This window comes from Xiphophorus couchianus, chromosome 1, assembly GCF_001444195.1.
Source record: "Xiphophorus couchianus chromosome 1, X_couchianus-1.0, whole genome shotgun sequence".
NCBI lineage: Eukaryota > Metazoa > Chordata > Actinopteri > Cyprinodontiformes > Poeciliidae > Xiphophorus > Xiphophorus couchianus.
The window spans coordinates 10,856,691-10,874,053 of record NC_040228.1 but is presented as its reverse complement, the minus strand read 5'-3'; the positions used below and the strand labels follow the sequence as shown (position 1 = coordinate 10,874,053).

Here is a 17,363-nt window from a genome sequence, read left to right as displayed (position 1 = left end):
GATGCTGCCCACATGGGCCTCGCACAGCCTGCCAAGTGCGCATGTTCTTGGTGCTAATACATCTGCAATATGCTGGACTCACTCCGACATATTGGCTCTCTCTAACTTCGGAAATTGCGTCCTTTAGTAGTATTTGACTCCCAAAATAGTATAATTGCGTGTTGTTGTTTTTTTTCTCTACTTAGGTTTTAGCCTTAAGAAAAAAACATATTAAGCCTTCTTTTAATTGAATTAATATATTTTTCTGTATTTAAGATGAAAAACAACTGAGATGAGAATTTGTTTTTTTGTTATTCATTCAAAATGAAATAAAATGTTAAAGCAGCTCTTTCTGATCTGAATTCATCACTTTAAAAGCGCCATTAACACCTGCCTATCTGGCTTTTATACGTGAGCGCTTTCACGCGTTTCCGCTGAAATAAATAATGACACTTGCCCGACTTTATATTGTGACTTTAAGTTTTTTTTTTTTTTACAGTCGATATCCCTGCATTCAGCTCCTTGGCTGAGTAAAATATGACAGGCCATCCCCCTCCCCCCCTCATCTCCCGCCACCCCCTCCACTCCAAACTAAAGATTAACATTGTGATTCCCAGTGTCCCAGCAGACAGCGTGATTGATTACATCATATTAAGGTCATTTCTACGTCGGGGTAATTTTCACTCAAGCCTCCCGGCGATATTTTAATGTGCATTTGTTTGGCGGGGGCTGTCGAGGGTTTCCTCGCTCCTCTGATCAGCGGGGAAATGGATGGCGACATTAACGAGCGATTAATTAAAAGCAACAACATTAACGATGATGGCTCAGGAGGAAAAAAAAAAAAAAAAAGCTTTCGTAATCATATTTTTTTTTCTTTTCAACCGTTTACATTTTGCAAATATTAGTCATTTCATTCTGAATTTCTATTCCGAAATTACGCGGTGCGTCATGGTTTTGTCTTCATTCGCGTTTTTTCCCACAGGGAAGCAGGAAAACCTGTAATCTTGCCGCCTTCTTCCCCATCACTTCCGTATTTGTTTAGTTATTCGTTTCGCGGTTTTCACTAAAAGTGTTCCAACGAGATTATGCAAACATCCATCCATCCATCCATTGTCTGTTCACCCTTGTCCCCAATGGGGTCGGGAGGGTTGCTGGTGCCCATCTCCAGCTACATTCCAGGCGGGAGGCGGGGTACACCCTGGACAGGTCGCCAGTCTGTCGCAGGGCATTATGCAAACATAAAACCGAAAAAAAAAAAAAAAATAGGTTCAATATATTCAGCCCACGGGGTGTGTTTGCGAGATTCGGGCGGACGTCACGTCACTAAGTTTTAATATGAGCTCAAATCCCCCATTTCGTACCTTCCGACTTCCATTTCGTGCCAGAGAGCAAACCTCTTTCATACTCATACCCAACCTGTTGAAATGTATTTCCTCGTTGCTACGTTTTTCATGGCGAATTGTGGAGATAAACAATCATTTAAAAAAAAAAAAAAAAATACTGTCATTTTTAGTTGTTTATGTTTTTGTTTCTAATATTTTGAATTCTTCTATTTGTGACTCTGATCCTGGTTTGGGCCGGTTCTACTCTGACGAAAAACGATAAATATGACCAGCAGAATTGAGCAGCAGGTAGAAAAGCAAATCTGACCACAAATGACACCTAATTATAGACTAATGTCTTTTAAAAAAAAATCTGTATTAAAACAAATGTAATCATATTTCTGGTTGTAGATTGGAGCTCCCATTTTATCCATTCTTATCTATTTACATAAATATCTCACGCTCCGATATAAACCCCGTGATCTTTGTTTCGTGATACACCAGGAATCAGGAGACTTCCAACCCGTGCACTCTCATGTGTAAAATGCTTTGGTTGGAAACATTTCTGCAGCTCATACCTTGCTCTTGCAGGTTTTGGTGCCTGTACACCGGCTGCCCTCTAACCTCTCCCATTTCCCCGCTCGGTAGCTGCAGCGCTGCAGCTTCTGACAGCATGTTAACAACACTGCAAAAAAAAAAAAAAAAGGCCCCAAAGAAATGTCTTGGATTAGCGGTCAGATTTCCCATTTCCCATAGACGCACAAGGTCCTGAACCCAATTAATGTCTAATAATTACCAGGGCGACTTCACCGTGACCGCTCCTGGGTGCTGCTTCATTAAAGGAGAAGGAGGCTGCAGAGGGGCTCCTCTCGAGACTTATAGGGACAAATGGATTTTGTGATTGATTAGCTGCTGGAATCTGGGTGATCATTTTTTCATTTTCTTTTTGATCATTTTTTGACAAAAGAACATCACTTCTTTGTCATGTAAGAGGCGTCGAGAGGTGGGTCATTCTGCGGCCGATGGCGTTATAGTTTCACTCCAAGCGCCTGCCTCCTTCCAACTGTACTAAGTGTGTTTACTCTCCCGTTACATCAAGTGGGTCAGAACTACAGTTCGCAAATTTACAATACTCACCGCGCCCACAAGAAAGGCCCGCTGCGGCTTTTTGATGTTCCCCCCGCGCGCCGCGCCGCGAGGTGCTCCATTTCACATTTCTGATATGCGCCGATGTTATCTGCGCACAACGTCTAATCCACAGACCCAAAGCCCCTCTCCATCGCGGATAAAGCTTGTGTTTCAGCGGGCTTTGTGCATATGTTTCTCTGTTTCTGCGTGTGCGTGCGTGTGTGTGTGTGTGTGTGTGTGTGCGTGTGTGTGGGAGTAGGAGTGGGAGGTAGAGCCACCACAGGCCGTCCACGCCACACCAGTCCACAGTGTCGGAACCCCGCCTCAGAGAATACACGCAAAAAAAGAAGAAATAAAAGATTACAGTGGGTTATATTTTGAAGTGAATATTTTTCAGTTAATCATCGAATTGCGGGGGTTTGATGTAAAACTGTGATGGCTGCGGCGCCACCACGTTGACCCCGCTGCCCGGAATCTTATTTATGCTAAATATTTCTCATGCATTAAGAAAAAAAAAGTACCAGCCTATACAAGCGTTATTTATTAGTATTAATATACTCAAATTGTTCTACAAAGTACTCTCTTTTTTTTTATTTTTATTTCTACATACTTGGCTATTTTTTTTTTTTTTATGTACGGATGTCTAGCAGTGACGATTCTGAAAAGAAAACACAAAGGGGCAATAGTCTTTGAAATTTGATTCCATTTGTTTATTAAGCTTAATCTGCTTTTATTTGTCTGTGATAAATGCCCTGTGGGTTTTTTTTTTATGTTGCTCGCTAACTTATGAGAGCTACCATATTTTAAAATGAAAAAAAAATGTCAGTAGTAAAAAAAAGGAACAAAAAATCATGTTCTAACATATCAAATCAGCCTACTTGTAATTAAGAGTAGGAGCTTGTTGTTTTATTATTTTTAATCAGAGCTTAATTACGTGATAATACTCCTGAAATCATTTTATTAATGGCCCACTCCTTGGATTTATTTAATACATATCCCAGAAAACACTATAAGCCAATATGGAGGACAGAACTACAACACCGAGTGCAACATAATACATTAGTCTTATTTTTTATCCTTAAGGCTTTCCAAGTTGTTCTGTTCAGCTTGGAGAATCTTTGCTTTTGCTTCATCAAAGTGATTTAGGAACTGAAAGTGATTGGTGTAAACGTGTCGTTTACAATGTAAAAGGCTGACACGTGCTCATAAAGGGCCAACAATACCCTCAGTGACAACATACTGACACATAAGCTCCAAATAAGGTGATTAAACTAAAGGCACACAGGGGCGTCCACGCGTGTATCAAAGGGCATCGATGGGGGCCACTGATGATCTTGCAGGCTAACACAGAAATACCAAAAATATCTTAAAATTATACTATCCAATAAATAAATACATGAATAAATAAATGTTTTCTTAAATAAAATCCACGTATATATGAATGTTGGCGAAACAAACAAACAAACAAAAAGAAAAACATGCTGGACAGAGTGGCCCAACAAAATTTTAGAGATGCCCTCACCCCTTGGTGGCGCCACTGACAGCAAGTCAAACAAATTTGCATCCCAACGTTGCTTTTCTTCTGTTCGTGATCCCCTTTGAGCTGATAATGAATTTGGTCTGCTCCCGTTTAGTCCAATTAAAGGGCTTAATAAAAACGAGTGGGGATCCTGCTCAGAAGAAGCAGCGCACCTCTCCACCTCTCTTCCTGGGCCGGAGCCAGCGGCGCAGCTCTTTCCAGTCTGCGAGACAAAACAAGAGGTTTTCCCTACGCAGCCTCCCCCAAATCCCTTTAAAAAATAAAAAATAAAAAAATATCGGCGTTTAAACGATGCAGGAAAACTATAGATAATACCCCAGGCTGGCTAGCGTTGGACAGCAAGACTTTCTTTTGCGTAGCCTAATTGCTGTTAATTGCTCCTGTTTAAAAAAAGAAAAGAAAAGGTGTTGCAGCGTGAGGAATCATTTGTCCAAGTCAATGAGGTGCGGGAAATATTTAAAGGCCTCAGCTGTATCGGGTCGGTTTGTGGAGGTAATTCAGGTGTGTGTGTGTATATATATATATATATATATATATATATATAAAGTCAAAATTCTCTCTTTTCTTTTCAAGGTAAGCCAGCCATTTAATAATAATATTAAATATGATTAATTATTATTATTAGTAATAATAATAATAATAATAATTGACCTGGCTGACATTAATCTAATTTCACTTTTTAATTGTCTACCACCAGCAGTCCTTCTGAACTTCCGTTTGTAACTTGCCTTTAAAAGTTCACCTTTAATGATCCCTGTTCACCCGAAGCATGACAAATAGATTATTAAAAAATAACAAGGTGCTCACCCCTGTACTCCATCGGCGCAACAGGTACATAAAAAAAAAAGCAAAAAAATATTTTTCACCCTCCTCCCTCCTTCAAGCCAATAAGAAAAATCTCCACCATCACCACCGCTCTTCCTCCTCATCCTGCCCATAGGGAGGCGAGACAATCTTCCTCAAAATATCCAGTGAATGTAAGCTAATTACTGCTGATTATTTATTGATTAATAATCGGGCTTTCGTTGCTCTTCGACTCGCGAGAAAAACATCCCATGGCGATTGTTCGCCAGCAGCGGTGGACTGGTGCTGGAGAGGTGTTTGATGGCATTTATTCAAATCAGCTATCTCGTGCCAGCTAATAAATAAATAAATACTATTACTACTTTTACTACTACTACTAATAATAATAGTAATTAGAATAGTAATAATGAACATGTTATTTTTGTTCGAATGACAACTAATTCGAACAAAATTCTGTATGACTTATTTTTTTTCCCTCCGAGCAAACTGATCCGCGCCGCTCTCCCAGCAGACTGCAGTTGCTCCGTCACCACCGATCCTTAATAGGCTCCAGCATATAGAGCCGCCTTTATGCAGCCAAACTAGACGGAAACCATTCCCATATGACATGTGGGCTGGAGGCCCGGCACCACATGAATATAACGAACAGCCTGACAGCATTAGGGGGGAAAAAAAGTCGACTTAGTCTCTTAAAAAGAAAAGAAAGCAAAGACACGTAATAATAATAATAATAATAATAATAATAATTAATAATAAACAGCTTGATTCTTTAAATATACATTTCGACTTGATGCAACATGCGCCTCACTTACACCACCAATATTACAATTATTTATAATAATAATATTAATGTGTTACAAATGTAATAAATCTTAAATCCTACAATGATTTTTTAAAATATAGTAAATATAAATAATAATATACTCCAAATAATCTGGGTCACCTGAGTGTCTAATTGACACCTCTCACACAGATCTGAAAACATTTACCTTGTTGCTCTTCAAACCTCGCGCTCAGAAGCCCGCAGACCAACATAAAAAGAAAACGATCTCTGCGTGCCTGCAGCAAACAAACAAACAAACAAACAAGCAAAGCAACAAACATGTGCAAGTCAACAGTCGGGGCTGCGCAAAGCTGAGACAGCAGCCTGTCCACCGTCATCCAGGTGCGCTTCTGCTCTCGCGCAACATGCGCAAAACACTCCTGCAAGAAGCAAAGTGCTCCATATACAATTGTAACAAATGGGAAAATAACACTGGAACACACACACACACACACACACACACAAAAGGAAAGCCAGGAGTTTTCTCTGGTTGCTGGTGGAGGGTCCATGCCTCCGTCAAACAGCTGCTGGCTGCTGCCTGTCCTGAGGGCAACAAGGTTTTACACACACATACACACACACCCCCACACGCACACACACACACACACAGAGAAAGTGAGAGAGAGAGGGAATCACACACTCCAACATACTCCTCACAAGACCAAATCATGCCCTGGAAGCGTGTTACAGCAATCGAGCCTTGCTCCTTTTTTTTTCTCCCACGTGTGCATTAATTAAGTTAAAAATAACGCCTGGAAGTTGAGCGCTTTTTGGCACGAACGCTACCATGACGCATCAGCAGAGCCGACGAGTTTCTATAAATCTGTAAATTCAAATAAAAAAAAGAAAGAGAGAGAGAGAGAGGAGAATTGTTGTAATTTATGACAAAAACAATTGCATTAAAATAAAAACGAAATAACGGAAATATTCTTTGTAATAACTACTATTTATTGCACGGTAAAAATAAAAATTACATAGGGTTTGTTTTTGTTTTGTATTTAAAATGCGACCTTGACCCCGGCAGCATACCTCACTGTGTGTCCCGCCGTCGCGCTGCAGAAAACCAAGCAGCCTCTGTTTAAAGGGGTAGAAAATCCAGGACGGCGCTGCTGGCAGGAGCTGAATGGGGCGGATGGGGTAGAGGGGTGGGCAGGGGGGGTTGCATGGGTGAGAAGGGGGGGACAAGAGTGAGGGGGATGACATGGGGGTGGCGGCGGGGGGAACGGGTGAAGAGCGAGCAGAAGGAGGAGGAGGAAGAGGAGGAGGAGGAGGAGGGGAAGAGATAAGTGATCTAAAGGGGAGACGATAGGACAAAAAAAAAGTGATGATGATGAATACATTGGAAAGTTTTTTGGCCCGGGCGAGGGTGTCAGATTGAATGGCCTGTGCGCATGTGCGAAGGTGTCCAAACTGACAATGCTGGTGAGATGAAGATAGTGTTGTTGCTGCTTCTGGGCTCACGGAGGACGACGAGAGGAATCTACAAGCCGACAAGATGAGATCCAAGGCGAGGGCGAGAAAACTGGCTAAAAGTAGGTCTTCTTCTTCTTCTGTGGTTTTTAAAATGATTTTTTATTTCTTACCGCTTCCAGCCGCCGGCTTCTAAAACTCCGCCGGCTTTGTCCCGGTCCAAAGTGTCCTTGTCAATTGCAATAGAGCTTTAAAAAATAAAGAGGATGGGGGACTCTTTTGTCCACAGATAACTTTACGTCTCAGTTATTTGGCTGTTTGTTCCCCCTGCATGCTGCGCTCCCGGTTTCGCTGATCCCTGCGTCCGCAAAGTTTCACGCGTGATGAGAAACGCCGCCGGTGCTTTAGACCTGATCACACTTCTTCTATAAAAGCAGAATTAAACACCGTCGGTCATATCGTATTTTCTCCCCTGTTTCAGTTCGGTTCTGTTGTCGGTCGTTTCAACACAGGCGCAAATATGTCCCTTTTCTCCAAAATTAAAAAAAAAAAAGCAAAACAGAAAAAGGAAGAAAAAAAAAAGTTGTCGAGTCGCAGAGTAACTTTTTTTTTTTTTTATAGGGAGAGTCGTTCCAGGTTTGGGTGCAATTGAAATGTAGTGGGCGCTGTGGCACCGCTCTGCTCTCCTGCGAGCTGCCTTCACAGCTCACGCCGCTCTGGACGGACTCATTTCGCTCTTTTGGAAAAAAAAAAAAAAAAAGAAAGGAAAAAAAAAGGACTGGGAGACCCCGAGATTTGAATTTGGACGTGAAAGAAGCAAGCGAGATCTGAAATGCACGCGCATTTGAAATCGCAGAAGATATTTGCCTTTTTTTTTTAATGCCAGGGCCACCGGGGCCGCTGCTGCTGACTGGTTCTTTCTCATGGGAATGCCAATCAATAATATGTCCTGCAAGCGCCCATGCACTGCTGCTGCTGCTGCTGCTGCTGCTGCTGCTGCTGTTCGCGTCACACGGAAAAATTCATGTATTCGTGTTTCCCCCCTTTTTCTTTTTTTTTTGTTCTGTTGAACATGAGCAGTTTTGTTGTCAGGCATGGAGCGTGTTTATTGTTTGACATTTGTTTATTGATGGTGCATTGATTCATGAATCATGTTTATTCTTGCATGAATGAACTTTGTTTCAAACGGCGTGTTCTGTTTTGGGTCAGTCTGATTTTTATTTTATTTTATTTTATTTTTTTTTTTGGCCACAGTTTAATTCAACCCCATTTCGACCTGTGAAGAAGGCCTGTTGCTATTTTTACTTTTTACATTTTTTAGTAGTTTATTTCAGCTGCACTTGCGGTGTTGTTTTACTTAATTTATTTCATTTAAGGATTCTAATGATTTTTAAAAATATATATATATATTTTTATTTTATATTTTTTTGCGGTTTGCACATAATTATTTGTAGCCTTGCAAGGATTAAACACGTCACTACTGCTTTTATTGATAAAAAAATATAAATGTATATAAAAAAATGTTTTTACTTAGGCTAAAGTGAAATGAAATATTACACAGATTAAAATAACTCTGTTTAGGTGAATTATATTTAGTCTTTTATTCTTGTTATTTTTGTTGTTTTTACAGTGCTACTGTTATGAGATGGAGAAATTAAATAGAAAAAAAATAATAATTATCGGGCTTATGGCTCACCATGCAGAGATCGGATTCTTGTGCAAACCAGATAGAAAAGGTGGAGGGGAAAAAAGAACAAAAAAGCAGAACTCTAATTAGGCTGCTTTTATTGAATGAAATACTCCAAACACGTTGAGAATTGGGGTCCTTTTGCCAGGAGGTAATTACACTTGGTCTTGATCTCCAAACAGCCCTGATAGTCTGTTGATCCGGGTGCTAATGAACACAAATGCCTGGCTTTGGGAGCAGTCGCGTCGCTGCACTGGCAGGCAGCCTCTCTGCAGGCCTCGGATCTTGTTGTGTTGCAGCCGCAGCTATAGGGAAAACACGAGCAGACAGCTGGCATGAAAAATATCTTGTTCTCCTCAAACATTCAAAACACACGGGCCCGCAGATTTTGAATATGACGTACAGCGGACGTGCACGTCTCGTTTTGTTGTTGTTGTTGTTTTTTGTTTTTTCTTTCTCGTTTTTCTTCCTTTTTCTGCCCTCTCCGAGTACAGGAGGCCCACAGCAAATGTCCACCAGCTGTTTTATCATTTTATTTTTAACCTCCGTGAGTGATTTCTCCTGTAGACACATTAGATATATCATCTGACTGAACTGTGGGGTGTTATGCTGTCACAATGACGAGCATGGATTTTTAAAAAGTGCAGCTGCAAATGTTTGTGTATTTTAATGGGATTTAATTGTTATTGCTTATAATAAATTTGAGTTATCTTAACATGGGAAGATTAGTTTAATTCAGATTTATATTTGCATCTTAAAATTTAAACAATTAGCTAACATTTTTCGAACATTGATGAATAACAGTTTAATTTATTTAAAGTTAATTAATTTATTTCTTCATAATAAAACGCATACTATTCGCGAATCTTGATTGCTCAGGCAGATTAAAGTTTTATTTGTTTCTGTGTGTGAGCGGTGCGGTCGTGCGCCGTTAGAAGTCAAAAGAAGAAGAAGAAGAAGAAAAAAATATCTAACACCTTGCGGCTGTTTTATTGTGGTATTCTTCTGGGCCCATTTGTAGCTTTTAAATTGGTTTTGGATCAATTAAGGGCTTCCGCTTGAGTGAGAGGAGATTTATTTTCCCCAGTATTCTTTTTTTTTTTTTTTTTTTTCTCGGGGCACGTGTGTGGACAAAACAGCCGCACGCGCACACATCCAGAGAGCATGCACACATGCTCGCGCTGCTGTAAATATGCGACCGGTAACCTCTGCACCGAAGCCAAAAGAAGTATAGCCTAATGTAAATGGAAGCACGAAACGAGCTCTTCACGCAGAGACAGACATTTTCTTTAAAAAGGCAACGTACACACTTTATTGATTATTGTTACCTTTCCTTCTTTCTTTTTCCCCTTTTTTGCATTTACAGTAGCTACAATAATAATAATAAAAACAAAGGTAATGGCGCGTGTTTTCAGACGACCTACATTTATTTATTTATTTTAATCCTTCTCACTCCTCTGCTGATTCAGGTCGCTGAAGAAACGCACACATTACCCACCACTTCCCACCTCCCTGACCTCTGCGCTGTCTTTACACATTTCCACATATCCCTGTGATCTGTGCGTTAAAGGCCCATTATTAGAATGTATACTCCCCAGTCATGAACTTGGCCCGGCTCAACAGCTTCTTATGTTTTGACAGAAGTAATAAAACCCAACCCATAACACTTGAAAACCAACAATGGTCGCTATGTTTAACTTCTGGCTAAACGTTTAGGGTCTCCCATGTATCGCTGCCACGCAGCTGTAATGTGTCACACAGCTCCCTTTCACATTCGCAGATTAGAGCCTGGTCCTATAAATGATAGGATCATCAAATGTATTATTTTATTTTATTTTGTTTTATATTTGCTGTGCTTTTATTTTGAAATTGTATTGTTAACCTTCGTATAAGTCATTTTTACACGTTTTTCCTGTTGAGATTTTGTTCAAGAGTAGTGTATACAGATATTTTTAAACCCACAGATATGTGTGAAATCAGAGTTTTAGACCTGAGACAGAGTGTTTTTTCCCTTTGCTCCAGTTTAATGGAATTACCACCGTTTCAGCTTCTCATTTTTGAAATTATAATAGCCCAGTTTTCTTCTCGTGATCAGTTGAATTTAGCTGCAAACCTGACAGGAATAGCTTTTGTGTTGAGTAACTGCCTTTTTGCAATTTTACAAATTATTAAGTGTTTTTCGTGGACTGAGGAATAAAGCTTAACCATGTTATGCTTGATACAATGGCTATCAAGAATTGGGACTGTTGCATATCTGTTGACACACACAACCACAGCAATTGTAGGCATCACTTGATTTTCATTGCATCAAAATTGATGGTGATATACTCATAGCAAAATAGTTTTAAAAACCCATGCATTTTGTATAAAATATGTTTAGCAATACCGGATAAGCAGAAGAAAATGGATGACTGAATGCACTTACTATGTACAGTAAGTTCTTAAACACTCAGAGATGTTTGTATCACAAATGTTACAGTTGGCATCATGTTATTATGACTGTGGTCTTGGAACTGTTCCAAGTATTTTTCAGGGAAATTTACATTACATTGTTAGAACAAAAAAAAAACTCAGCAGGCTAACATAGTGCAACAGTCCAGACCATGCAGGGTTGTAATAGGAAAACATTCAAGGCTGTTGACTGTGATGATGATAAATGCTATTAATGCATAATTGTCTTGATCCACTTTATTTTTCATCGTCACAGTTAATCCTTCACTTGACTTGAGTTTTTGTATTTGGTTACTAAGACCCATTTCAACCAAGCTTCTAATGGTCACTGATGTACATTGAAGTAATCAAGTGTATTATTGTCAGGCAGAGTTAAATTGTCTGACACCTGAAATATTAAAGCCCAGCAGATACTACATGCAAGCAGTGTTTTTCAATTTTCTTTGCTTTTGTTCATTGTGCAGCTGTAACAATTTGGCATGACCAAATCTGAAGCACAGGTATATGGAAACTTGTTGATTGGATTATAGTTTCTAATTCTAGTGTGTGGTGCGTAGTATTTTTAAATTACACATTTTTGACATGCATTGGTCACACTTTTCCTCCACAATACCAATTTGCAATTTTTCTTTGAGGGTTATCCTGCCAATTCAAATATTCTTTCACAGAGATGAGACTTTAAAATCCAGCAGAAAACTAATGAATCACAGTGTTACAACCACTGATCCAGGAAAGCGTCTGTCCCAAATCTTTATCCGATTTTTATCGACTACAGTAAAATGGTGGACGAGTGAATTTGAATCTGTTTATTATCAAATTTGTTGTCTATTTTTGAAAATGTGCTTTTACTGCACATATAAAATCATTGATGGCTGTTGAAATTAGACAAACTTTACAAAGGGTTTTAAAGACGACTATATAATTTATAAAATAAGATATGCACTGCACTATGCAGACATATTTCCCATTAAAATACTGGACCATAGTCTTAGCGAAGTGCTAAGAAATAACTTGTAATCTAAACAGTGTAACAAGTTCTTAACCAAATGTTTAAAACTAAAGAATGATAGAGAAAAAATGCTTTCATCGAGCAGGCGTTAAACAAAAAAGTATAAATAAAATTTAGGTTAAACTCTTTTTATTCTTGCTTCAAAGTTTTGCATCGATCAGAAATATATTAATAATCTAGGTACGATATAACATCTATATTACAGTCATTTTACATTTGACTGAATCTTGTGCCTTTTGAACTTGTACCAGAGGTTTTTGAACTCTTATGAACTATTTTTCACTATACAGTTCTGCACAGTTTCCATCCTAATGTACTTTGAAAACCAGGAAGTAAACAGTCTAGTAAAGCACATGCCTTGCAATGTTTGGAAATGCCTCAAATTCTATTGTGAACTCCAACCTTGTGTGTTTTATAACTTCAGTGCCAATTTTCCCTCCTGGTAGATGTCATTTTGACTTTAAAGTTTCTTTTGCTTTAATTTATCAAATCATCAGAAACAGTTTCCTTTTAAACGCAAACACACCCCAACAAACACTTTGCCTTTCATCCACCAGGTAAGCTGAAATGACGTCAGTTAAAGTTCAACAAAATTATGAAGTCACACTGACCCATCAGTGCCTACTGAGTCTCGCTGAAAGCTTGAATACGCTTGACTAGCTTTTCCTCATTCTCCACCCCACACACACACCTACATGCACACACATACAGGGGCCATGCATGGACACACATCTGCACACGGTGGTGACAGATTTTTTGTGCATTGGTATGATTTAACCCCAATCAATCACAAACTAGAAAGGTTGAGTGTAAATGTCATCCAAACAGTAGGAGCTGGCACTGTTGGCTCAGGCTGAATGTGTGCGTGAGTCTGCACTCACACTGTTTTTGTGCAATGTGTTGGAGGCCCTGTCACCGTTCTGAGCCGTGACCTTGGCCACGGCAATGGGTGGGCACCTGGACACACGCAGACGAACTCGCAGCGACACGAACCCCCGTGTTTCCTGCCGAGTCTCATGCCGGCTTTGTCACATTTTGAGTTGACACACAAACATGGCTGCTTTAAGCTCTTGCACATGGCTCCAAATCCTATTCATTCCACCGATACGTCGACCTCGCATTATCCAGTTGGCAAATATGGCTGTTTTCCCTCCTTTGCAGTGTGACCTCATGTTCCATGTTTGAAAAAAAATACAAGATAAAACAGCCTCCCTATCACATCGTTTGTGCAGAGTATGACACGACTGGGAGAGTTTCAGAAATATCACTGATGTTTTGTTTTTATAGCAGTCCCCCTGTTTTTCATCTCCCATGCGCCTGCGCCAGCAGCCTGCAGATAGGGGACAGGGGAATTGTTAAAAATAGATCAGTAAAAATTAAAGACCGGTCCATGGCGGAGTGATGGGGAGGGTTACTAAAATAAAAAGCCATTACTCTGACGTTAAATGCATTTTGTTTTCAACTGTGACTACTCATCCGATTATGATCTGCCCGGCTACTTTGCAGTGTGCAGTGGACTCCGCTCAGTCATCTTCGCTTCTGGGTTTGCTGATTAACACTAAATGATGATCTCTATGTGTGTCTGCTGTGATTGTACACCACCTGCTGCTAAACACTGTGGGTTGTTTGCAAAACAAGGGTACAAATGTGTCAAGTCCCCAATTAGCCTGTTTTGCAGCCCTCATGACCCCCTCTGCCCCCACCCTTTCTTTTTTTGTTGTTTATTGCATCGTGATAATCGAGGGATTGCTAAACATTGTGACTAGTCTTATCTGGTACTAATCCAGATTTATTTGGTTTTAGCCCCCTCACTTTGTCCCTTATTCACCCTCTTACATCTCTAATAAGCTTTTGCGTTTGTGCGTTCCTGAACTTGCAAAACTTCATGTTGTCCTTTTAATGTATTCTTTGTTTAAGTTGCCAAGAACAGCTAATAGAATTATCTATTAACTGTTTAACAACAATCTCACTTTGAAAATCTTAAAAAATGCCTCTAAAGATGTTCATATTGACCATGAAAGGGCCCCTAAATGATATAGCTCATTTATTTAACACGAATTTGTTAAATGAGTTAAAGGCATATAGTCAAACACAAAAAAGCCAATTGAAAAATCCACTGAAACATATTACCCAGTCTGAGAAAAGGATTTATTTTGGTTTTGAGTGCCTCAGTTGTCACTGCAGCACATTTCTTCAGTTTCACTACTGTCCATCTTTAGTCCCTCAGCGGCCGTGCTGATGATGGCTCATCCTGTTCAGATATGATAAGTGGACAAACTGCTCCGTCCCCTGGGCGGTTTAGCAGTCCTCCCAAACAGACAGTGGTGTACAGGGGCAGCATGGCTCTAAACTCCCTCCGCTGCTCCTCCTTTCATCAAGCTAGCAGTTCAAAGCTTTGGCTAACCCCCCCCCCCCCTCCTCGTTCTCCTCTCTCCATCCCTCCTCACTGTCTCTGTGTGTTGTCGTTAAAGCGAAAGATAGGCAAGCGGTGTCTCATTAAAGCGGATTAGAGACATCTCAGAGTCTCACTCAGAGTTGTTTGGGACATTTCGCTCTTCTCCCCCCACCCGTCTCCTCCTCCACCCTTTTCTCTCAGAGATCAGGTTCTTTGATTTGGCCAGATAAAGACCTCTTTCATGTCGGTCGGGACGGTTAGCGATTACACTGTCAGACCCGTCGTTTTGGTCAAGTTTGACAAATTTGCCATGCAGGGTGGGACGGGTGCGCCGGGATTGTATTGGGGAGGAGGCTATACAAGGAGATTCCCAGTAATTGAGCTGTCATTATCCAGTGACCCTGCCAGGCGTGAGTGCAGAGGGCTCACCGGTTCTCTATTTGCTTAATACTTGGCTAACTTTCTTTGTGAGTATGATGGATAGAACAGGGAGGAGAGAGTGGAAGCAGGGTTCCAGCCCCCCAGATGAATGCCTCTGCTTACTCAACCTCCTCTCTCGAGCACTGCTGTCCATGAAAATTGGCTGTGCTACAGTGCTGCTACAAGTTCCATCCCCCCCATCCCCTACTCTCTTAGCTCCTCTACGGTGCAGCACAATTAGGCCCATATTCACCAGCTGCCATTTATTTTCATACAAAATGAAAACTGGTGGCATGTTGATTACTGAATTCTCCAGAGACAAAGGGCCACTACTGGTGTGGTTTCATTTCATTAAGTAGAGTGTGGCGCACAGGATAAATATGTTAGAAATTCCCCCGCATCCCGTTTCCTTCCCCACCATCCATGTTTACCTCAGCCACTCTGTATGCTAAGCAAATCTTGAGGTGTAACAGTTGTGAAATCGGAACAAATTACCTGAAATGTTTTGGTTGGAATTATGCAGATTTTGCATTTCCTCTTCGATGCTTGCTGGTAGTCTTTGTGTTGATTCTGTTTAAAATCGACATAAAGCAAGTATTTATTGGTTGATGGTTGCCAGAATTTTTTGTCATGTAAAATGTGCAGTGCCTCATGTGCAGTAAGGACTCGTACCCAAAGCACAAACTAAATATAATATGGGAGCAAGTAATATCAAATTTAAAAGAGATTAAATCTAGTCCAATCAGCTACCTTCAGAAGTCACCTGACTAGAAGAATCCACCCATGTAATTAAGAGTGTATTCATACCAGGAAAGTCCTTTGATTGCTTCATGTTTGGCTTAGACTTTTTTTTTTTGTTCGGTGTTGTTGGTGTCTATAATGAAAAAAAACAACACTACACGGGTGACGATCAGTGTTCCCCTTGAACAGGAATGATAGAAGCAGAACAGTTCACAGACCCGGAAAAATAGAAAACTTTGGACGTCTGGCATTCTGCATTTCTGTTATGCACATGTGTGCTGTTAGTAAAATTGCAGTACCATTTTAAATGTCAAGACCAAATCATACAACACAGATTTTGTGATGTGACACTTCTAACTTTGGAAAGGCATTGGCATGCTGCAAGTTGAATGAGATTTTCTGCGCCCTTGACCCACACCATGCTGGCAGCAGCATCCCTAAGCAGAAAACGGTGGATCAGGTACGAGTTCTTTTCAGTACATGCAGTAGTAGTATTGGCAACACTGATGGCAAAGCAAAGGTGGCTCGGTAAGTCCAAAAAAACATCTTTTTACTGTAGTTGGTCTGGATCGAGGCTGGTCTGTGTTCGCACCAAAAGCGAACTTCGTCAAAGTTTGTTCGGAAGCAAACCAAGACCATCACAAAATGTAGGTCTCGGTGTGGTTGTTTGGTTTTCACCAGGGTTTGTTTGAGTGTAGCTACGCCTCCACAAAAGGCCTAGAGTAAGGAGTTCGTTAAAACGGGCCAAATGTATCAGGTGTGAATACATGCTTAGTCTGTTTAAAAATGATTCTGTGAAGGCCCAAGAGAAGGTAGAAAATATTAAAAAGCAAACTGCATCATGACGACAAGGTAACACAATAGGGCTAAAGTTGTGGAGAAGGACAGGGAACTGGGTAGAGTACAAGGCAAGATGGATGAAGCTTATAAATGAATTACTTCCGAAGGAAAACTTGTCAAAGGCTGAGAGGAAGCAGACAAGGACTTGCAAGGTGTTGTATGGTTTGAGAAGAAGGCAGGCAAGACAGTTCAGCAGCAGAGTGTCACTATATTAGCACAGAGATTTTGATAGAGGAAAGACGAGCCCCCACTTGTTAACCTAGAGTCAGAGTAGAGGTAAAGTGATGAGTCGAGTGGAATGTGTGTGTAACCGTTGGTGAGTGGATGCCCACTTATTTGTGTGAGCGTAGGTGTTGGAGAGGGTCATGGTAAAACATTTCAAGATGGCCCATTAGCTGGCGTGGGCCTGTTCTCTCCTGACACCAGGATTCTTCTCTGCTGACCCTCCCACCACCACCCCCAACCCTCTCTAAGCCCCTCTGTCCCAGAGGCCCCCCCCTCCACAGCCTCATCTTGCCAAGTGTATGGTTCCAAAGCAGTGATGAAGCTGCCTGCGTGTGAAAATATTGAATTGCAAAAACATCCCTGGGTGAGAGGGTGTGTGAATGGAGCTTTCAGCACCGGAGCCGACCCGAGCCTTGTGCTACTGACTGATGGACAACAAATGGCATTTTGTGTCCAGAGCCGGAGAGGAGAGAGGAAAAGAAAGAAAAGGAGGAGAAATGGCGAGAAAGGGGGGAGAGTTTGAAAATTTTCAGGACTCTTCAGTTGAGGGTCCTTATATGCAGCTTTCTAATGCCTTATCACATGGCCG

General features: G+C 40.8%; 1 protein-coding gene and 1 long non-coding RNA gene across 8 annotated transcripts in view; one reads left to right on the top strand and one right to left on the bottom strand.

Annotated features, from left to right (window-relative positions):
- Positions 1-2,241: 2,241 nt before the first annotated feature.
- LOC114146384 (uncharacterized) lies at positions 2,242-5,502 on the bottom strand. Its single transcript, XR_003595893.1, has 2 exons — positions 3,952-5,502; positions 2,242-3,770 (listed from the first exon to the last, which is right to left on the bottom strand). It is a non-coding gene; the product is annotated as an uncharacterized LOC114146384 (long non-coding RNA).
- Positions 5,503-6,880: 1,378 nt separating this feature from the next.
- The window catches only part of prdm16 (PR domain containing 16), a 208,809-nt gene continuing 198,326 nt past the window's right edge, over positions 6,881-17,363 (top strand). For all 7 annotated transcript variants that reach the window (XM_028020349.1, XM_028020326.1, XM_028020323.1 and 4 more), the window contains exon 1: positions 6,881-7,128. In XM_028020349.1, the coding sequence (XP_027876150.1) occupies positions 7,092-7,128 (37 nt within the window). In that variant the 5' untranslated portion in view covers positions 6,881-7,091. The remainder of the gene's footprint in view (positions 7,129-17,363) is intronic.